We start from the raw sequence: 23136 nt of genomic DNA on the forward strand, positions 1-23136 counted from the left end.
TTTGTTTCTTCCAACTTGCCTTTTTTTTGCATTTGTTCTTTGACCTTGGATTCATATTATAATTTTTCCTCAATTGTCTGGTGATCCTTGGCTTTCTCTCATTTGTCAGAGTGGAACTTTAAAAAGTCAGTTGAACTGGGCGTGGTCATGTGCATCTGCAGTTTCAGCTACTTGGGGAGGCTGAGGCAGGAAGTTCACTTATGCCCAGGAATTTGAGTCCAGCCTGGGCAACATAGCCAGACCTCATCTTTAAAAAAACAAAAAAGTGTCAATTGGAAGCTTCATGAATGGTAGTGGGCCTTGCTGACTGTGGGCTTAACTATAGGGTAGTCTGGCTGTGCCATTTTTTTGGGAACACTTCTATGTCTGTGTCTTCAAGACTTTTCTGTTAGTCCATCCCTAATGTCCTGGAGCCAGATGGGAGAAGAGAGCTGACTAGCCTCATCATTGATATGGACACTTGTACAGTTTCACTTAAGCTCCTCCTTTTCAGTGTGGTATTCCCAGCTGCAGCTGTACTTAGTCTCTCCCAGGATAGAGACCCTGTGTTTTATAGTCTTCTGAAATAAACCTCTAGTTTTCTCCCAGGGTTGAGGAGGGTTAGTCACCTAGATCTGTGGCATGGACGTGGAGAGGATCGGGGACTCTATTTATTAAACTGATTTGCCAACAATTCTTTTGCTTTAATTCCTTCTTCATCACCACTTCTAGTGATACCATATTCTTCGGATTCTTGAGCTATTTGGAGGTTTTGCAGAAGAAATTGGGTTGTTTCCAGGCTTCCCCTCGGCAGGACCTGCCACATATTTATTGTTTTCCAGTTTCCAAAATTCTATTGTTGTTTCCTTTTTTGTTTTCTATTTCCTTGAGAGTCAGTTCCTTAACAACAACAACATAACTGTTTTTAATGGAATTTCAGGAAGGAACCAATGCGAAGTGTGCATTCAACACTCTCTCTTTGGCTGGAAGTCTACATGAGGAGACTTTTCCTTCATTTGTATCTCTCTGAACTTTAGTAGTTTTCTTGGCCAGGACTTCCCATTGGCCAATGAATTATAACAACAGTGGTGAACTTTTATTGTATGGGATAGAAGGGTAGGGAAAGCCCGTAAGTAGGAACTAGGAGACTTTTTTCTAGTCTTGGCTTGTGTGACCTTGAGTAAGCCATTTAACTTTTCTGAACTTCAGTTTCTTGAGGGAGATAGATGGTGACTAAGATTCCTTTCAACTTAAATGGTATGGTTCTGTATAAGACTAGTAATCACACATATAAGTCAGATAAGGTGATTTTTTTTTTTTTTTGAGACAGAGTCTCGCCCTGTCACTCAGACTGTAGTGCAATGGCGTGATCTTGGCTCACTGCAACTTCTGCCTCCCCGTTTCAAACGATTCTCCTGCCTCAGCCTCCCAAGTAGCTGGGACTACAGGCACCCGCCACCTCACCCAGCTAGTTTTTGTATTTTTAATAGAGATGGAGTTTCACCATTTTCACCAGGCTGGTCTTGAATCCCAGACCTCAAGTGATCCTCCTGCCTTGGCCTCCCAAAGTGATGGGATTACAGGCGTGAGCCACTGCACATGGACAGATAAGGTGATTTTTTTTCCCCAGGACATTCAACATGAATGTTTCTTCTGCCCCTGATGTTGAGACCTTTTGCTTCTAGAACTGCATATAAGTCCCGCCCCATTTATCCTTTGGGCCTTCCAAAAGTCTGCCTTTTGTTTGTTAACAATGGTATTGCTCACTGTGTTGGGAACTACATGTTTGCACATGGCCCGTTTATGAGAGCATCACTTGCTCTTCCCTGGTATCCATTCTTTGTTTTTTTTTTTAGACGGAGTCTCACCCTGTCACCCAGGCTGGAGTGCAGTGGTGCGATCTTGGCTCACTGCAAGCTCTGCCTCCCGGGTTCAAGCCATTCTCCTGCCTCAGCCTCCCGAGTAGCTGGGACTACAGGCGCCCACCACCACGCCTGGCTAATTTTTTGTATTTTTTAGTAGAGACGGGGTTGCACCGTGTTAGCCAGGATGGTCTCAATCTCCTGACCTCGTGATCCACCTGCCTTGGCCTCCCAAAGTGCTGGGATTACAGGCCTGAGCCACTGCGCCCGACCTCCATTCTTATAAGTAGTCATTTTCACCCTTGAAAATGTGTGCACAAAGATGAAAAGATAACTTCCAAAGAAATGGTATTTGCATTCTGACAGTTTCTTAGGAAAGAAGGATGGAATGCCAAAATTTTAATATGGAATAAGGAAGACCAACTTAGATGCAAAAAGGACAAGAGCTTTCCTGTGACTCCTTAGCTTAAGTTGGCTATTGGTTAATTAGTTCTGTGATTTAGCTGCTACTGAGAGGCTACTGTAGACACTGGGAGTGGGATAAAGAGGTACAAGAGCCCAGTGTCTTCCTTTAAGATAGTGGCTCTCAATTCTATCTGTACATGAAATCATGATGCCCAGGGCTCCTCCCCAGACCAACTGAATAAAAAAATATGGAAGTGCAGCCTAGACATCTGTATTAAAATGAAATTCCCTAGATTCTAATACACACTTAAAGTTGAGAACCATTCCTTCACAGCTAAGTGAGAATTAAAAATATGTACATTAATTGCTGTAGACATAGCAGAATATGATTAGCTCTATGATGAGTGATAGAAATTATGACACAGGAGTTGGAAGGTTTTTAATTAATAGGAGCCATTAGGAGAGACTACATCAAGGAGGAGAATTTTGAGCTGGTATAGTCTTCATAGATGGAAAGCAGAGAGTCCACTAGGCCAGGGAATGAATGCTGTGAGGGGAATCTCTGGAGATTTGGAAGACTATTTTGATTGGAGTGTGGTGGAAGTAAAGATGGGCTGGTAGGTTGCAGCCAGAATGTGGACAGTCTCTAGTGTCAGACTAAGGAATTTTAGCTTTACTCTGCAGGTCGTGGGGAGCCATTGAGGATTTCTGATGAGTGAAATGGCAATGCTGAATCTTTGAAGATTGATCCAATGGGAGCGATGGATAGGTAGTTTGAATAAAAGGAGGCAAGAACTTGAGGAAATGAAGACCAATTGGGAAGCTACTTTCATGGTCCAGATGTGGGGTCATAATGTTCTGAGCGAGGGAAATAGCCGTGGAATTAAAAATGATGATAAACATTTGTGTAGTGTTTTCATAGTCAGTTCTTGCCCATATCTCATTTAAACCTCACACTGACCTTGTGGTCTTTCCTTCCATACTTTATAAATGAAGGAACTGATGTTCAGAGAGAAGCTGTTGTAAAGGAACCTTATAGAAAATGGAGGGGCCTGATTGGATGATGACCAATCAGTAATAGGAAATTAAAGGGTGCATTGGAGGTGTTGGATTGGGTGTGAAGATGGTAGAATTCCTCAGTGGCTAACCCTGTCCAGTCACCGGCCATGCTGTCTGAGAGCCACTTCATGCTGTTCATGTGACTCTTCTTGCCTCTGTCCTCTAATATGCAGTTATTTATTTATTTATTTATTATTATTATTATTATTATTTTTGAGACGGAGTTTCGCTCTTGTTGCCCAGGCTGGAGTGCAATGGTGCAATCTCGGCTCGCTGAAATTCAAGTGATTCTCCTGCCTCAGCATCCCGACTAGCTGGGATTACAGGCACCTGCCACCATGCCCAGCTAATTGTTTGTATTTTTAGTAGAGACGGGGTTTCACCATTTTGGCCAGGCTCGTCTGAAACTCGTGACCTCAGGTGATCCACCCGCCTCAGCCTCCCAAAGTGCTGGGATTACAGGCGTGAGCCACCACGCCCAGCCTATTTATTATTATTTTTGAGAGGAAGTCTTGCTCTGTCACCCAGGCTGGAGTGCAGTGGTGCTGCTGTCTGGCTCACTCCACGCTCCACCTCCCAGGTTCAAGTGATTCTCTTGCCTCAGCCTCCTGAGTAGCTGGGATTACAGGCATGCGCCACCACGCCCAGCTAATTTTTGTCATTTTAGTAAAGATGAGGTTTTGCCATGTTGGCCAGGCTGCTCTTGAACTCCTCACCTAAAGTGATCTGCTCAAAGTGCTGGGATAACAGGCGTGAGCCACTGTGCCAAGCCCCAGTTACTTCTTTAAAGGCACAGTGGAGGCAAGACAAGGAGAGGCTGTTGTTAATTCAACTTGTCTCAAATATGAATCTTCAGGCCTTTTTTGAATGTCTTTGGGTTTTCAGATAGTTAAATTGTGTTGAATTTTAAAAGGCTTAGTCTAGGTATGGATAGTCTGGAGTTAAAGGGCTGAGACTTTCTTATCCATGTGGACTCTGTCCTGAGTAGGTTAATTATGACTGGTGGGTTTCCATTTCTCTTGTGGTGGAGACAGGAGCCATAGGGAAGAGAACTCTCTGGAGCATGGTAGTGTAGACACCAGAGAACATCCCTGTGGCACTGCTAACTAGGATGCTTCATTGAGATAACGTCCTTATCAGAGCTGGAGTATGAATCAGATCCACCACCATCCTAATTCATTTTGTTCATGAGTCGGCTGTGTCTGTAAGGTCATCTGTTTTGTGAACCAAGATCCTGAAGCAATTCAAATGCCAGTGTAAATCAGCCACACAGGTGACGAAATGTGCTTTTCCATCTGAGATGCTTGTTCCCTGCAATCAAATAGTAGGAGTGCACCAGAAAGCTAAGGGTAGTAGGAGGTAGAAAGGAATGAATCATCATCACGAAGAACCTTGATTAGATTTTTTTCATGAAATGATGAGATGTGGAGGAGCAGGATGGAAACTGGAAAAGGAGAGGAGGTTGAATTTTTGTGCCCCAGGCATTTTCAGTTCGGGCACAGAGATCAATGCTCATCTGCTCCAGCAGGGGTGAGAGTGAAGCCGATTTTGGTAATTGGAAATGGCAACATCCATAGAAAATTAAACTGTCACATTTTAACTGTGTCTTTTTTCACTGTAGAATACTGGGATCTTCAGTGGCAGGAGGAGTAATCAGAAGACGGAGATGAATTTTAACACTATTTTGGAGGAGATTCTTATTAAAAGGTCACAGCAGAAAAAGAAGACATCGCCCTTAAACTACAAAGAGAGACTTTTTGTACTTACAAAGTCCATGCTAACCTACTATGAGGGTCGAGCAGAGGTAGGAGACAATCACAATTTACTTTGCTGCTTTCTGTGTGGATAACGATTTTATAATATTGTCTGCCTCTCCGATCTTATTGAAAATGCTTTGGGTTAATGAAGTAATGATTTATTATCATTTGGACTTGAAAGGTGAAGTTTAGAGTATGGATAGAAATTAACAAATCTGTTAATTATAGGTTTATTATAATTAACCTACTGAATTAATCTATTAGATTACATTACTTTTAGATCCTCATGGAATTTGTAAGGTGCATTGTACATATGGCTCTCTCCTGTAAACCGCCTATTATGTATCAAAGTCTTCTTTAGCAAATATAAATTGTATCCATGTCCGTTGCTTTATATGAGTATTTCTTCTTTATTAAGTAGAAGTTACTTAAAACTGGTTAGTGATTTGGTGGACTCAACACGTTATCAAAGTTGACCTAAAGCAGAGTTTTTAAACATTCATTTTTTTTGTGATAAGCAGCTACTACAAAGTTTCTTCGATGGCAGCAGGGAGAAAGCAGCTCACTAAAAAACCTGGCCAGTGAGCACGTGGCACAGGCGAATGTGTGGTGAGCACACTCCTGGCTTGTGGGTGGCTTTAGCTTCTCCTTCCACCGCTAGATGAGGCCTTGAATGTGCAGTCACCTCTGGTTCTTTTGTTCCTGACATGTTGGGTGTGGCATTTGCTAGTACTGCCATGTACTGCCTTCTCTGCTAGAAATATCCTTGGGTTCCAGGAAATGACCAGGGCTGGGTTGCCCATGGCTAACCGTATGCTGTTATGCAGTTGGTTTCAGTGGACTGTTGGTGATCCTAGTTTAGTTTTTTTTTTTGTTTTTTTTGGAGACAGTGTCTTGCTCTGTTGCCAGGCTGGAGTGCAGTGATGCGATCTCTGCTCACAGTAACCTCCATCTCCCAGTTCAAGCAATTCTCCTGCCTCAGCCTCCTGAGTAGCTGGGATTTACAGGTGCATGCCACTGCACTCGGCTAATTTTTGTATTTCTAGTAGAGATGGGGTTTCACCATATTGGCCAGGCGGGTATTGAATCCCTGACCTCAAGTGATCCACCCACCCGGGCCTCCCAAACTGCTGGAATTACAGGCATGAGCCACTGCACCCGGCCCTGGTTTAGTTTTAATTCTGTTTTTTTTTCTATAGTATCTTCCTCAGAAGTTGATTTAGTTGTATTTTTTTTTCTCCCACTGATTTTTCTGTGGTTTGGTTTCCCCCAATTTAGATAGAATGGCATTGTGTCTCATGATGGTCCTCAACTCTTAATTTCTGCTGTGGCTCGTCATTGTGACCTGTGGTATTCTGCAGGTTCATGTAATTTAGGACCATGCTCCTTTATCCTTAAGTCCCCAAAATGCTGAAAACCAAAACCTCAAAACTCTTAGTTACAAAACCTGTGTGTGTGTATGTGTGTGTATCTGTATGTGTATATGTGTGCAGAAATATTAATGTATTTAATTATGTGGAGCTGCCCTAGTCCCTGCTGGGACTATTATGTAACATATATGTGCTATATTTGCTTTGTTAAACCTAAAAAATTAAAAAATCCAAAAGCGTTTTAGACAAGAACTGTTACCAGAAATGTAAATTATTTTGAAACCTAAAACAGATTTTAAAGGAAACATTTACACATTTTTGCTGTATGGTAATAATTTGTTATAATTTGATTTTAATATATAGTTGACTCTTGAACAATGCAGGGTTAGGGACACCAACCCTCCTGCAGTCAAAAATCTGCATATAGCTTTTGACTCCCCCCCAAACTTAACTACTAATAGCCTACTGTTGACTGGAAGTCTTACTGAGGACATGAACAGTAGGTTGCCACATATTTGGTATGTTATATATATATTATATACTGTATTCTTACAATAAAGTAAGCTAGACAAAAGAAAATATTAAGACAATCATACAAAAGAGAAAATAGATTTACTATTTATTAACAGGAAGTGGATCATCATACAGGTCTTGTTCCTTGCCATCTTCACGCTGAGTAGGCTGAGGAGGAGGAAGAGGAGGGGTTGGTCTTGCTGTCTCAGGGGTGACAGAGGGGGAAGATGTAGAGGAGGTCGAAGGGGAAGCAGGAGAGTGAGGCACACTCAGTGTAACTTTCACTGAGAGAAAAATCCCTCTATCCATGGACCCACGCAGTTCAAGCCCATATTGTTTAAGGGTCGACTGCAGTAAGTCTAAGAAAAGAAGTGGGCCGGGCGTGGTGGCTCACGCCTGTAATCCCAGCACTTTGGGAGGCCGAGGCGGGCGGATCACGAGGTCAGGAGATTGAGACCATCCTGGTTAACACGGTGAAACCCCGTCTCTACTAAAAATACAAAAAATTAGCCGGGCGTGGTGGTGGGCGCCTGTAGTCCCAGCTACTCGGAGAGGCTGAGGCAGGAGAATGGCGTGAACCCGGGAGGCGGAGCCTGCAGTGAGCTGAGATCGCGCCGCTGCACTCCGGGCTGGGCGAAAGAGCGAGACCCCGTCTCAAAAAAAAAAAAGAAAAGAAGTTAAAGTGGTAAAATGCCATTTTTTACTAATGAAAAAAGTCTCAGAAACTGGCATTGTTTGCTTCGCAGTGTGGGCAGTTACTATTGAAATATATTGCAATTGCCAACTCACTTTGAAGAAGATAAACATATTGCGTTTAAAGTACCCCTTTTGGTTTAGCTTAAGGGGAATAAGGACAACGGTGGCATCCCTCTTCATTCAGAACCTCGCTCACCTTCTTGCCTTGGAGCAGCCTCAGCCACCCTGAGAACCAGAAAGGACAGAATGAGGAGGTAGTCACAACACAGAAAACCCAGCCTCTAACACTTCCTGGCAGAATCCACCTCCTTTCTGGCTGCTGCTGCCCGGGCTAGAGAGCCTAGTCCTGTTACGTAATTCCTGCCTTCACCCCCACTCCTCTGAGGAGCTGGGCATTTTGATCCCCTCTGGTTTCTTCTCTCGTGGACCAACATCCACTGGCATACTTGTGACCTATGCCTTGAAATGTGGTCACAGATTCGTTTGCCTGCCATGGTAAAATAATTGTCAATAGTTAAAAAAAAAAAGAAAAAAAAAGAAACTTCGTAAGAATCGGGCTGCTTAAAATAACAAAAGTTCTGACAGTGCTGGGCTGAATTCCCCAACAACTCTGCCTGGCTTCTAGGCATGGCCAGCAACACCTTGTTGCTGTGTTTCTTCCATGTTTGCGCTAATGTGCTCAGTTCACTGTTTGCCGCGGATCAATCTTCTGATTTCCATCTCCCTATCCCTGGAAGCTGTGATTCAAAAAAGAATGTGAGGGCCGCTTGTGGTGGCTCATGAGTGTAATCCTAGCACTTTCGGAAGCTGAGGTGGGTGGATCACTTGAGGTGAGGAGTTCAAGACCAGCCTGGCCAACATGGTGAAACCCCGTCTCTACTAAACATACAAAAAAATTAGCTGGGTGTGGTGGCAGGTGCCTGTAATCCCAGCTACTCGGGAAGCTGAGGCAGGAGAATCGCTTGGAGCCAGGACGCAGAGGTTGCAGTGAGCTGAGGTTGTACCACTGCACTCCAGCCTGGGTAACAGAGCGAGACTCCATCTAAAAAAGGAAAAAAAAAAAAAAGAAAGAGAAAAAAGGATGTGACATGAGTAATCTGTGCAAATCAACAGGTTTTTAAAAATAATATTTTGTTAAAAAAAATGTGACTCTAGAAGTAAATTAGAACCACAGGGGCCATTCAGAAATAAAATAGCCCTAGAGATACTTATTTTTATTGTTCATAGTTCTCCCGTTTTCAATAGAAAAACAATGAGGAGGCTGTCGATTGATCTAATAACTATGATTTGTGGTTTCTTTGTGGCTACCAAGTGCCACTAATACTCTGTTAAAACTCTCAGTTCATAATGTCAGACAGAAGACATCCATCTTCTCCTTATTCTCTGGACAGCTTCTTCAACATGATGACAGCAAGCTTTTCTTGAAATTCTTCCTATTATGTAATAAAGCTTTCTGTGCTTGTTGAAATATGCTAAAAAATCCTATTCTAGATGATGAGAAATTCACTCAAACCATTTACTCAGTCTAATTTTGTAAAACTTGCATTTCAGTTTCCACTGTGGGTCATTCTTTAGTTTGTCCTCCTTTCTCTATGGTAGTTAATTCATGTATATTTCCGCATATTCCAATGAATTGAAAAAAGTTCTTCCTGGAAGTTTGTATTATTTGATCCTATTCAGGATAACACAGAGCAAAGGACACTGGAGGTTTCATAAGTGATGTTGCTTTGTAGTCACGGGGCTAAATGACACAGGGGACAGACCACCTGATGTTTCAGTGGAGGCTCCGTGGGATAATGAGATGGGAACCAGGGAAGAGCAGTGCTGGAGTTTGATCAGGAAAAAGATCTACAAATAATAGTGAGAGAGAAAATGAGGAATCAATTTCTATAGGTTGAGATGTTGAATTTAAAAAATTGAAGTAGTATGTAAATTTGCAACTATCGTTAGCTAAGAAATCAGGAATCTTTAGAATTGGACTTTGGAGCTCTTAATTTGGTTGGCTTTTTGTCTGTTGTACTGCCCCAGCATGGAAGCTGGCAAATAACTTACAAAGTTGAAAGAATGGGGAAACTCGTTGTGCCAGGGATCCCAACTCCACCTGTACATTCAGTGATTCACTATGACAGCTCACAGGACTCAGCATTGAGTCACACTCACAACTATGATTTATTACAGCGAAAGGATACAAAGCAAAATCAGTAAAGGGAAAAGACACATGGGGCCAGGCATAAGCTTCCAAGAATCTTATCCTAGTAGAGTCCCAGAGGATGTGCATAATTCCTCCAGCATCAAATTGTGACAATTGTGAAATGTTGTGCTATTGGAGACTCAGTGCCCAAGGTTTTTGTTGGAGGCTGGTCACACAGGTGTCCTATGCCTAATGTACCAAGGTTCCAGACTCCAGAAGGAAAGCGGGTCTTCAACATGAACTGCATTGTACAGTTTAGGTACAGCGAGCCAGCTCATCAGTGTTGGGAATAGTGGGACCCTCCCAAAGTCCAAGTTCCCAGATGCCAGGCAAGGATCAGCCTTGTAAACAGGCCTTTCTTGGGACAGCAGCCTCAAGCCTGCTGTGTTAACTCTTTTCTGCACATTAGTAGTAAAAAATGATACAGTCTATTGAGCACTAACTACAAATTAACCACTGTGCTAAGTACTTTACATGCATTATTTCCCTTATTTCTCAAAATAATTCTGCATTAAGTCTTGTCAGACTTAATTTCAAAATGCAGAACTAAGGCTTAGAAAGATTAAAAACTTGCACAACATACAGCTTACAAGAGATTGCACACACCTTCCAGAAATTGCAGGTGTATTTCTTCAAAGCCTATCTTTGAAATAATCTTGATATTCCAATGAAAATTTGAAAAAAAAAATCTAAACATCTTAAAGTTAGCACCCCATAATACAGATAATATTTTAAAAGTTTTATGGATATTTTTGTTACTTTCAGTTATAACTTTTTTAAAAAAATTTTCTTTGTGATGGAAGAGAATTAACACTTGAGAGGGTTTTTGCCCTGGATCTACCACTCTCTCACTGGACTTTATAAAATAATTTTCTCCAACCTATAGTTTAAACATTTTTTGTGTATATATTGTCTTTATACTTTCTTCAAATTAATTTTTAAATTTATAATTGACACATAGTATCTTTTCACACTCCTAGCTCCTCCATTTCATCAGCATTTCAACCCCAACACACATCTGATCTGTTACCAGTTCCCGTTATATCGGTCAGGGTTCTTCAGAGAAACTGAACCAAAAGGATATATATAGGATATATACATATGATATAATGTATGTGTATGTATATATACGTGTATGTGTGTGTATGTATGTACATAAAAGGAGATATATTGTGAGGAATTGGCTCACACAGTTGTGGAGGCCAAGAGGTTTCACAGTCTGTTCTCTGCAAGCTGGAGACCCAGGAAAGCTGGTGATGTAGTTCAGTGTGAGTCTGAAGGCCTGCGAACCATGACAGCCAGTGCTGTGAATCCCAGTTTGAGGACAGGAGATGATGAGATGGGATGTTTCAGTCCAAGTAGTGAGGCAGGAAAAAAGGGGTAAATTCCTCTTTCCTTACCTTTTGTTCTATGCAGGGTTGGATGATGCCTGCTCACATTGGGGAGGTCAGTTTGCTTCCTGAGTCCACAGATTCAAACGCTGATCTCACTGACAGACACTCTCACAGACACACTCAGAAGCAATGTTTAATCTGGGTACCCCATGGCCCATTCAAGTTGACACATAAAATTAAGCATCATATCGGTGAATTTTCTCTACTGCAGGCTTACTGCAGCTCCCAACCCCAGTTTTAGGTGGATTACTGCCCTACTTGATTCAATTCCTGGATCTTCATCTTTCATCTGCAAAACCCGTAGCTTCTCTAGGATCAAGTTAAAATTTCTTAGTTTGGGATACAAAGTACTTGATGCAATTTTTTCTTCTTCTCCTCTTCCTCCTCTCCTGGCTGTGTCTCCTACTTATAGTTGCCCTTTCACATTGTGCCTTTGCTAACACTCTTCAATCTATTTGGAGTGACGTACTCCTCTGCCTGCCTGCCAGGATCCATCTATCCAGCCACCATCTATTTTATCTTTATCCAGCCACCATCTATCTTATCTTTATCCAGCCACCATCTATCTTATCTCTCGAAAGTTTGTTGAGGCCGGCACAGTGGCTCACGCCTGTAATCCCAGCACTTTGGGAAGCTGAGGCGGGCGGATCACGAGGTCAGGAGATCGAGACCATGGTGAAACCCCGTCTCTACTAAAAATACAAAAAATTAGCTGGGCGTGGTGGCGAGCGCCTGTAGTCCCAGCTACTCGGGAGGCTGAGGCAGGAGAATGGCGTGAACCCGGGAGGCAGAGCTTGCAGTGAGCTGAGATGGCGCCACTGCACTCCAGCCTGGGCGACAGCGAGACTCCGTCTCAAAAAAAAAAAATTTGTTGAGTGCCTGGGGAACACTTACTCATCTTTTCTGACAGTTCAATCCCCATATTCTCAGAAGCCTTTTCTGTCTCCCTCCTGGCAAAAGTAGAATGGATCCTCCTCCCCTTTGTGCTCTGTACACATTTTTATTATGGTATCTTGACTACCTGATTATTTACATATCTGTGTTACCTACTGGATTTTAAGCTCCTGTGATAGTGTAGTATAATAAGAAATACACATTTTGGCAAGCCCCTTTCAGCCATAGCTATGTTTATGTTAATGAGGTGACTTTTGGAAAGTAATAGGTTGACTTTAGGATGGGGGATCTGGTTGTCAGGGGAGCCAACCATGTGATTAGAGGGTTGGAACTTTCAGCCCCACCCTCCAACCTCTAGGGAGGGCAGAAGCACCAGAGGTTGAGCTAATAATCATTTATAGCCAAAGATTTAATCTATCATGCCTACGTAGTGAAGCCTCCATAAAAACCCTAACAGAACGGGTTCATATCGCTTCCAGATTAATGAACAAGAATGTGTGCATGTGCTAGAGGATGGTTGGATTAGTTGGTTCTCACACTGCTAATAAATACATACCCAAGACTGAGTAACTTACAAAGAGAAGAAGTTTAATTGACTCACAGTTCAGCATAGCTGGGGAGGCCTCAGGAGACTTACAATCCTGGCGGAAGGGGAAGCAAACACATACCTCTTCGCATGGTGGCAGCAAGGAGAAGTGCTGAGCAAAGGGGGAAAAGCCCCTTATAAAACCATAGATCTTGTGAGAACTCACCCACTATCAGGAGAACAGCATCATGGGGGTAACCGTCCCCAGGATTCAATTACATCTCACTGGGTCCCTCCCACAACACGTTGGGGATTATGGGAACTACAATTCAAGATGACATTTGGGTGCAGACACAGCCAAACCATATAAATGGTATAACCCAAACTCCATGGAGACAGAAGCGCCTGTGCTTGGGACCCTTCTGGACCTCACCCTGTGTATCTCTTCATCCTGTTGTTCATTTGTATCCTTTTAAATAACCTTGTGATAAGTGGATAACAGTAAGTACACTTTCCCTGGGTTCTGTGAGTTGTTCCAGCAAATTCTTGAACCCAAGGAGGGGGTTGTGGGAACCTCCATATGTAGCCAAGTCAGACAGTAGTTGTGGTAACCTGGGGATCCACTACTTGTGATTGACATCTGAAGCAGAGGGCAGTGTTCTGGGAGTGACCCTTTGGTCTGTGGGGTCTGTCTTAATTCTGAGCAGTTAGTGTCAGAATTGAGTTAAATTGTAGGACACTCAATTGGTGTGTGCCAAGAATTGGAGAGTTGGCTGGTGTGGAAACCCCACTCCCTGCCACACATTTGGTGTCAGAAGTGCTGCGAGAGTATAGGAGAGGTATTTTTCTTTTCTTTTCTTTTTAGCTGTGTATTAGTCCATTTGTATTGCTATAAAGAAATACCTGAGGCTGAGTAATTTATAAATAAAATAGTTTATTTAGCTCACTGTTCTGCAGGCTGTACAAATAGCATGGTGCCAGCATCTGCTTCTGATGGGGCCTTAGGAATCTTACAATCATGGTGGAAGGCAAAGGGGACCTGGTGTATCCCATGATGAGAGCAAGCAAGAGAGATGCCATACTCTTTTAAAACAACCAGATCTCACATGAACTCAGAGTGAGAACTCATTCATTACCATCTAGGAGGGCACCAGGCCATTCATGAGGGATCTGCCCCCCATGACCCAAACCACCTCCCACCAGGTCCACTTCCAACAGTGGGGATTATATTTCAGCATTAGATTTGGAGGGGACAAATATCCAAACCATATGAAGCTCTTTGAGGGCAGAGTTCTTATCCATTTTTGTATTTCTGTGGGCCTAGGGCAGAGGGAGTACTCAGAACATGTTGCATGGCTGGATGCACTGGATATCCTAGAGATGGGAGATAGGTTGACCTCAATCCTAAATGCATTTGGGGAGGTCTCCGTATCTCCCTATCTCTAGGATAAATTTAGGATTTATGTATGTTGTGAACCATGACATAAATGTATGTTGTGAACCAAGATAATCAGAAAGGTTGTCACACTGCTAATAGGTAGAAGAATTAGAATTCTAACCTTGATATTCTGACTCTTAAGTTCAGTGCTCTTCCCAAAATGCCACAGGTGCCTTGCAGGGTCCAGCCCTATGGGGCTTAGCGAGTGTTCTCCCCGTGTGTGGAGACGAGAGATTGTAATAAATAAAGGCACAAGACAAAGAGATAAAGAAAAAGCAGCTGGGCCCGGGGGACCACTACCATCAAGACACGGAGACCAGTAGTGGCCCCGAACCACTGGGCTTGCTGATATTTATTGCATATAAGACAAGGGGGCAGGGTAAGGAAGGTGAATCTTCTAAGTGATTGACAAGATGAAGCAAGTCACATGATTACAGTATAGGGGGCCCTTCCCTTTTAGGTAGCCGAAGCAGAGAGAGAGAGAGAAGGCAGCATATGTCAGCGTTTTCTTCTCTGCACATGTCAGCATTTTCTTCTCTGCACTTGTAAGAAAGATCAAAGACTTTAAGACTTTCACTATTTCTTCTACCGCTATCTACTACGAACTTCAAAGAGGAACCAGGAGTACAGGAGGAGCATGAAAGTGGACAAGGAGCGTGACCACTGAAGCACAGCCCCACAGGGAGGGGTTTAGGCCTCCGGATGACTGTGGGCAGGCCTGGGTAATATCCAGCCCTCACAAGAAGCTGGTGGAGCAGAATGTTCCCTGACTCCTCCAAGGAAAGGAGACTCCCTTTCGCGGTCTGCTAAGTAATGGTGCCTTCCCAGACACTGGCGTTACCACTTGACCAAGGAGCCCTCAAGCGGCCCTTATGCCGGCATGACACAAGGCTCACCTCTTGTCTTCTAGGTCACTTCTCACAATGTCCCTTCAGCACCTGACCCTGTACCCGCTGGTTATTCCTAGGTTATATTAGTAATGCAACAAGGAGTAATATTAAAAGCTAATGATTAATAATGTTTATAATAGTGATTGATAATTGTTCATGATCTTCTCTGTATCTAATTTGTATTATGACTATTCTTATTCTAACTACTTTCTTTATTATACTGAAACACTTTGTGCCTTCAGTCTCTTGCCTTGGCACCTAGGTAATCCTCCACCCACAGTGCCTCTCTTATTTAATCTGGTCGTACCAAAATTGAGCATTCTCTTGTTACGAGATGCTTGAAACTTTAATATTTTACCTAGGTTGACAAACATGATGGTGGGGGCAGGCAATCAGTTACAAGTATGATGACATGAGTCTCTTTTTTTTTTTTTTTTATTATACTTTAGGGTTTTAGGGTACATGTGCACAATGTGCAGGTTTGTTACATATGTATCCATGTGCCATGTTGATTTCCTGCACCCATTAACTCGTCATTTAGCATTAGGTGTATCTCCTAATGCTGTCCCTCCCCCCTCCCCCCACCCCACAACAGTCCCCAGAGTGTGATGTTCCCCTTCCTGTGTCCATGAGTTCTCATTGTTCAATTCCCACCTATGAGAGAGAACATGTGGTGTTTGGTTTTTTGTCCTTGCGATAGTTTACTGAGAATGATGTTTTCCAGTTTCATCCATGTCCCTACAAAGGACACGAACTCATCATTTTTTATGGCTGCATAGTATTCCATGGTGTATATGTGCCACATTTTCTTAATCCAGTCTATCGTTGTTGGACATTTGGGTTGGTTCCAAGTCTTTGCTATTGTGAATAGTGCCGCAATAAACATATGTGTGCATGTGTCTTTATAGCAGCATGATTTATAGTCCTTTGGGTATATACCCAGTAATGGGATGGCTGGGTCAAATGGTATTTCTAGTTCGAGATCCCTGAGGAATCGCCACACTGACTTCCACAATGGTTGAACTAGTTTACAGTCCCACCAACAGTGTAAAAGTGTTCCTATTTCTCCACATCCTCTCCAGCACCTGTTGTTTCCTGATTTTTTAATGATGGCCATTCTAACTGGTGTGAGATGGTATCTCACTGTGGTTTTGATTTGCATTTCTCTGATGGCCAGTGATGATGAGCATTTCTTCATGTGTTTTCTGGCTGCATAAATGTCTTCTTTTGAGAAGTGTTTGTTCATGTCCTCTGCCCACTTTTTGATGGGGTTGTTTGTTTTTTTCTTGTAAATTTGTTTGAGTTCATTGTAGATTCTGGATATTAGCCCTTTGTCAGATGAGTAGGTTGCAAAAATTTTCTCCCATTCTGTAGGTTGCCTGTTCATTCTGATGATAGTTTCTTTTGCTGTGCAGAAGCTCTTTAGTTTAATGAGATCCCATTTGTCATTTTGGCTTTTGTTGCCATTGCTTTTGGTGTTTTAGACATGAAGTCCTTGCCCACGCCTATGTCCTGAATGGTATTGCCTAGGTTTTCTTGTAGGATTTTAATGGTTTTAGGTCTAACATATAAGTCTTTAATCCATCTTGAATTAATTTTTGTATAAGGTGTAAGGAAGGGATCCAGTTTCAGCTTTCTACATATGGCTAGCCAGTTTTCCCAGCACCATTTATTAAATAGGGAATCCTTTCCCCATTTCTTGTTTTTGTCAGGTTTGTCAAAGATCAGATAGTTGTAGATATGCGGCATCATTTCTGAGGGCTCTGTTCTGTTCCATTGATCTATGTCTCTGTTGTGGTACCAGTACCATGCTGTTTTGGTTACTGTAGCCTTGTAGTATAGTTTAAAGTCAGGTAGCGTGATGCCTCCAGCTTTGTTCTTTTGGCTTAGGATTGACTTGGCGATGCGGGCTCTTTTTTGGTTCCATATGAACTTTAAAGAAGTTTTTTCCAATTCTGTGAAGAAAGTCATTGGTAGCTTGATGGGGATGGCATTGAATCTATAAATTACCTTGGGCAGTATGGCCATTTTCACGATATTGATTCTTCCAACCCATGAGCATGGAATGTTCTTCAATTTGTTTGTATCCTCTTTTATTTCATTGAGCAGTGGTTTGTAGTTCTCCTTGAAGAGGTCCTTCACATCCCTTGTAAGTTGGATTCCTAGGTATTTTATTCTCTTTGAAGCAATTGTGAATGGGAGTTCACTCATGATTTGGCTCTCTGTTTGTCTGTGATTGGTGTACAAGAATGCTTGTGATTTTTGTACATTAATTTTGTATCCTGAGACTTCGCTGAAGTTGCTAATCAGCTTAAGGAGATTTTGGGCTGAGACAATGGGGTTTTCTAGATATACAATCATGTCATCTGCAAACAGGGACAATTTGACTTCCTCTTTTCCTAATTGAATACCTTTATTTCCTTCTCCTGCCTGATTGCTCTGGCCAGAACTTCCAGCACTATGTTGAATAGGAGCGGTGAGAGAGGGCATCCCTGTCTTGTGCCAGTTTTCAGAGGGAATGCTTCCAGTTTTTGCCCATTCAGTATGATATTGGCTGTGGGTTTGTCATAGATAGCTCTTATTATTTTGAGATACGTCCCATCAATACCTAATTTATTGAGAGTTTTTAGCATGAAGGGTTGTTGAATTTTGTCAAAGGCCTTTTCTGCATCTATTGAGATAATCATGTGGTTTTTGTCTTTGGTTCTGTTTATATGCTGGATTACATTTATTGATTTGCGTATGTTGAACCAGCCTTGCATCCCAGGGATGAAGCCCACTTGATCATGGTGGATAAGCTTTTTGATGTGCTGCTGGATTCGGTTTGCCAGTATTTTATTGAGGATTTTTGCATCAATGTTCATCAAGGATATTGGTCTGAAATTCTCTTTTTTGGTTATGTCTCTGCCAGGCTTTGGTATCAGGACGATGCTGGCTTCATAAAATGTGTTAGGGAGGATTCCCTCTTTTTCTATCGATTCGAATAGTTTCAGAAGGAATGGTACCAGTTCCTCCTTGTACCTCTGGTAGAATTCAGCTGTGAATCCATCAGGTCCTGGACTCTTTTTGGTTGGTAAGCTATTGATTATTGCCACAATTTCAGAACCTGTTATTGGTCTATTCAGAGATTCAACTTCTTCCTGGTTTAGTCTTGGGAGGTGTACGTGTCGAGGAATTTATCCATTTCTTCTAGATTTTCTAGTTTATTTGCATAGAGGTGTTTGTAGTATTCTCTGATGGTAGATTGTATTTCTGTGAGATCGGTGGTGATATCCCCTTTTTCGTTTTTTATTGCATCTATTTGATTCTTCTCTCTTTTCTTCTTTATTCGTCTTGCTAGCGGTCCATCAATTTTGTTGATCTTTTCAAAAAACCAGCTCCTGGATTCATTAATTTTTTGAAGGGTTTTTTGTGTCTCTATTTCCTTCAGTTCTGCTCTGATTTTAGTTATTTCTAGCCTTCTGCTAGCTTTTGAATGTGTTTGCTCTTGCTTTTCTAGTTCTTTTAATTGTGATGTTAGGGTGTCAATTTTGGATCTTTCCTGCTTTCTCTTGTGGGCATTTAGTGCTATAAGTTTCCCTCTACACACTGCTTTGAATGTGTCCCAGAGATTCTGGTATGTTGTGTCTTTGTTCTCGTTGGTTTCAAAGAACATCTTTATTTCTGCCTTCATTTCATTATGTACCCAATTGTCATTCAGGAGCAGGTTGTTCAGTTTCCATGTAGTTGAGTGGTTTTGAGTGAGTTTCTTAATCCTGAGTTCTAGTTTGATTGCACTGTGGTCTGAGAGACAGTTTGTTATAATTTCTGTTCTTTTACATTTGCTGAGGAGAGCTTTACTTCCAACTATGTGGTCAATTTTGGAATAGGTGTGGTGTGGTGCTGAAAAAAATGTATATTCTGTTGACTTGGGGTGGAGAGTTCTGTAGATGTCTATTAGGTCCACTTTATGTAGAGCTGAGTTCAATTCCTGGATATCCTTGTTAACTTTCTGTCTCGTTGATCTGTCTAATGCTGACAGTGGGGTGTTAAAATCTCCCATTATTATTGTGTGGGAGTTTAAGTCCCTTTGTAGGTCACTCAGGACTTGCTTTATGAATCTGGGTGCTCCTGTGTTGGGTGCATATATATTTAGGATAGTTAGCTCTTCTTGTTGAATTGATCCCTTTACCATTATGTAATGGCCTTCTTTGTCTCTTTTGATCTTTGTTGGTTTAAAGTCTATTTTATCAGAGACTAGGATTGCAACCCCTGCCTTTTTTTGTTTTCCAGTTGCTTGATAGATCTTCCGATGACATGAGTCTCTTAAACACCCTGGGAAATCTCTCATTTGTATAGGCTCTCCTGGGTCATATTGGCTTTTTTCTTGACCAATCCTGGGAACCTGGAGACTTAGTGATACAGGGATAAGAGCCTGTGGAGGTTCTGAGATGAGCTGATGTTTCTCCCTTAGTTATATTCGTATATTAGGTGGTCCCCCAAGTGGAAACTATAGGTTTATTGGGTCCTTCTAATCTTTACCTGAAGGTTTGTATCTTTCAGCACTTCCTAGGGTTCTGGGAGTTGGTGTGGAATGGGAAAAGAATAATTTCTTGTACTACCGGGCAATTGGAAGTATCTGCATCAAATGTTAGAGATTACCAGGCACTCCACCAGCTTGTAGAAAGTGCTATGACTCTGGGAGGTGTGGTGGCTCACGCCTGTGGTCCTGACACATAAGGAGATAGAGAGTTTGAGACCAGCCTGGGCAACATAGCAAGCCATCTTCTATATAACAACAACAACAACAAAAGTGACATGACTCCAAATACTCCATGTAATCGTTAGTGTGTGATGGGATTATTCTGGCTCTGGAAATTCTCAACTATATTATGCCTTGAAAACTCATATTCTTAGACACCTGAGTTTCTTTGTTTCTGAAATTAGGTGGTATCAACTTTCTTCTTTGTGTCTCAATTTCCTTTCTTGTATCTCTTCTCCCATTTCTGATTCATATCTGTGTTTTTATTCTCTCTCCTGGATCTGACCGTTCTTGTCATTAATCACTTCAAGAGGCCATGATGCCAGGTCCGAAGTCCAAGGGTCTGTCTTACTCCTTTAATTTGCCAAATTGTTTACCTTCCTTTAATGATATTTACTGTCTTTTTTTTTTCTCTAGAAGCTGAAATCTATGTAAGACAGAATAGGGGGATACTAACATTCCCTCCATCCATACCCCTAGACATTCTTTTTTATAATTTCAGTACAGTGATCAAAATTAAGACATTTAACATTGATATACTGTTATTGAATCCAGAGATCCAGAGCACGTTTCATTTATTGTTCCACTGATGTCTTTATAGCTATTCCTCACCCTCCCTGCCCCTCCATTCCCAAGTCCAGGATCTAATCCATAATAACACATTGCATTCAGTTGGTCAAGACATAAAGTTTTAAAATATCTATGGTGAGAGGGAGAGATAATATGGAAGAAATGCTGTCCTTTGTTACATACTATAAAATGCCAGCTATCTCATAACTACTCAATGATTTCATGTAAGAGTCCACAAACTTAAAAATCAGTATAGTCTATTCTCCTACTCTCATTGTCATGGTTATCACTAGGAGCTGAAGGTGTCCCTTCCCACCAAAGAAATTATTGTAGCATGGTTCACTAGGATGAGTAAAAATCACTTATTACTAGCTGGGCGCAGTGGCTCACGCCTGTAATCCCAGCACTTTGGGAGGCTGAGTTGGGCAGATCACGAGGCCCAGAGTTCGAGACCAGCCTAGCCAACATGGTGAAACCCCGTCTCTATTAGAAGTACAAAAATTAGCTAGGCATGATGGTGGGCACCTGTAATCCCAGCTACTCAGGAGGCTGAGTCAAGAGAATCGTTTGAACCTGGGAGGCAGAGGTTTCAGTGAGCTGAGATCATGCCGTTCCACTCCAGCCTGGGTGACAGGGCAAGACTCCATCTCAAGAAAAAAAAAAATCACTTGTTACTGTTTACCATCTCTCTCATTTCCTCCCCTTCTAGCTTAATTTTTTATTGTATTAAAACAGTTGTCAGGCATGCAGAGCTTTTTATGGGGTAATTATTACTAAATGAAGAGGGGAGTTTAATCAAAGGTTTGGTCCTCCTGCAACTTGAGAGTAGAAACAGTAGACATATTCCAGATCTTGAAAAACACTCTTTGATCTGGCTATGATAGCTGTGTTTTATTCATTTGACTATTTGTATTATGATGAGACAAAGGCTATACGAAAAATCAGCATTGTTGTTCAGAAATGGTATTACTTAATTTAATTTAGTCATAAGACTTGTCTGTCAGCAATTTTTAGTGATATCAAAAAGTTGAGTTTTAAGCAAAGTTTTATTTAGCTATTTTTCCACTGAACATATTCAAGACCGTGCCATAGGAACTGAAGGCAATTACAAAAAGAATGATTCCTAGAATATTTGGAAAATGGCATTGTAGTTAAAATAAACATAGTGATTCTACCCACCCCCTTCTCCTACCTGTCTACCTTGAAAAAAAATCGTCTTAATTTGAAATGTATGTAACTTCTTGCATTTTTTAAAAAAAGAACTACATTTGACATCACAATTTGTGTAACTTGAGTTGTATTTCTCTTTTATGCTATGAACTACTGGGCTGAGGAATTCTTAGAAATCTTTGAAATTACTTCCTTGTAATTAATAGTTTCTAGAAAGTGTTTGTTTTGAAGATAGGGATGATAGCATTTACCCTGGAAGACAGTTTAAAAAGAGACCACATTATGAGTGGAGGAATCCTTGGTGGCAAGAGTATAGACCTGTATACAGTTTTTTTTTTTTTTCCTGGGGCATAGAGGTTGGGGAAGGCCACTTGGCCAAGGGTGAGAATATGAGCAATGATGGGCAGAGAGTCCATTCAATGCAGAGGGAACAGCATGTGCAAAGGCCCTGGGGTGAAAAGGGACTTAGTATGTTTGTGGAACTGTTCTGTTCTGAGGCCTATAAAGATTTATAAAGCAAATAATTACAAGAGGATAAATACAAGGAGATAGTTGATTTGTTAGTAATAAGGAGGAATCATGCAATTTTAGAGCTTAAAGAGACTTTAAAGAATCACCTCCAGATTTTTCACTTGTGAAAACTGAAGATAAGGAGATGGTTTGCTCCAGGTCACCTAGTGAGCTGGTTGTTAAGCCTGGACCCAAGCTCATATCGAATATTTCTGGATCATGCTCTGAGTGCACTGCCTTAGTTCTGGAAAGGATGTGTCTGGGTTGCCCAGTGGATGAGACACTAACTCTATAGAGTGTCAATAATATGGTTGTTATAATGGATACCATCTAGTGACTATTCAGACTCCTTTGCTTGCAAATACCGATGCTCTTTGTCTTACCATAGGGTTACCTCTTGATAAACCCATTGTAAGCTGAAAATGTATTTGGGACACCTAACCTACTGAACATTGTAGGTTAGCCTAGCCTACCTCAAATGTGCTCAGAACACTTACATTAGCCTACAGTTAGGCCAAATCATGTAGCACAAGCCTATTTTAATTAATTAATTAATTAATTAATTAATTTTTTGAGACAGGGTCTCACTCTATTGCCCAGACTGGAGTACAGTGGCACAATCTCAGCTCACTGCATCCTCCACCTCCCAGGCTCAAGCGATTCCCCTGCCTCAGCCTCCCAGGTAGCTGGGATTATAGACGCGTGCCACCACGCCTGGCTAATTTTTATATTTTTAGTAGAGATGGGGTTTCGCCATGTTGGCCATGCTGGTCTTGAACTCCTGACATCAAATGATCCACCCACCTCAGCCTCCCAAAGGGCTGAGATTACAGGTGTGAGCCACTGCACCCGGCACAGGCCTTTTTATAAAAAAGTGTTGAATATCTCATGTAATTTAAAAAATTATTTTAATTATTTTTATTTTTATTTTTTGAGATGGAGTCTCGCTCTGTAGCCCAGGCTGGAGTGCAATGGCATGATCTTGGCTTACTGCAACCTCCGCCTCCCGGGTTCAAGCGATTCTCCTGCCTCAGCCTCCCACATAGCTGAGATTAGAGGTATGCTCCACCTCGCCTGGCTAATTTTTGTTATTTTTAGTAGAGTCAGGGTTTTGCCATGTTGGTCAGGCTGGTCTTGAATTCCTCACTTCTTGTCACCTGCCCACCTCAGA

The 23136-nt window shown here is 41.8% G+C and overlaps 1 protein-coding gene across 1 annotated transcript in view; it reads left to right on the top strand.

Moving 5' to 3' along the window:
* Nucleotides 1-23136, top strand: part of TEC (tec protein tyrosine kinase) — a 148010-nt gene that overhangs the window by 42548 nt on the left and 82326 nt on the right. Inside the window, exon 2 of the mRNA XM_003258426.3 lies at nt 4927-5109. Coding sequence (XP_003258474.1) covers nt 4972-5109 — 138 coding nt within the window. The 5' untranslated portion in view covers nt 4927-4971. The remainder of the gene's footprint in view (nt 1-4926; nt 5110-23136) is intronic.

The sequence above is a fragment of the Nomascus leucogenys genome, chromosome 20 (genome assembly GCF_006542625.1).
Source record: "Nomascus leucogenys isolate Asia chromosome 20, Asia_NLE_v1, whole genome shotgun sequence".
Taxonomy (NCBI): Eukaryota; Metazoa; Chordata; class Mammalia; order Primates; family Hylobatidae; genus Nomascus; species Nomascus leucogenys.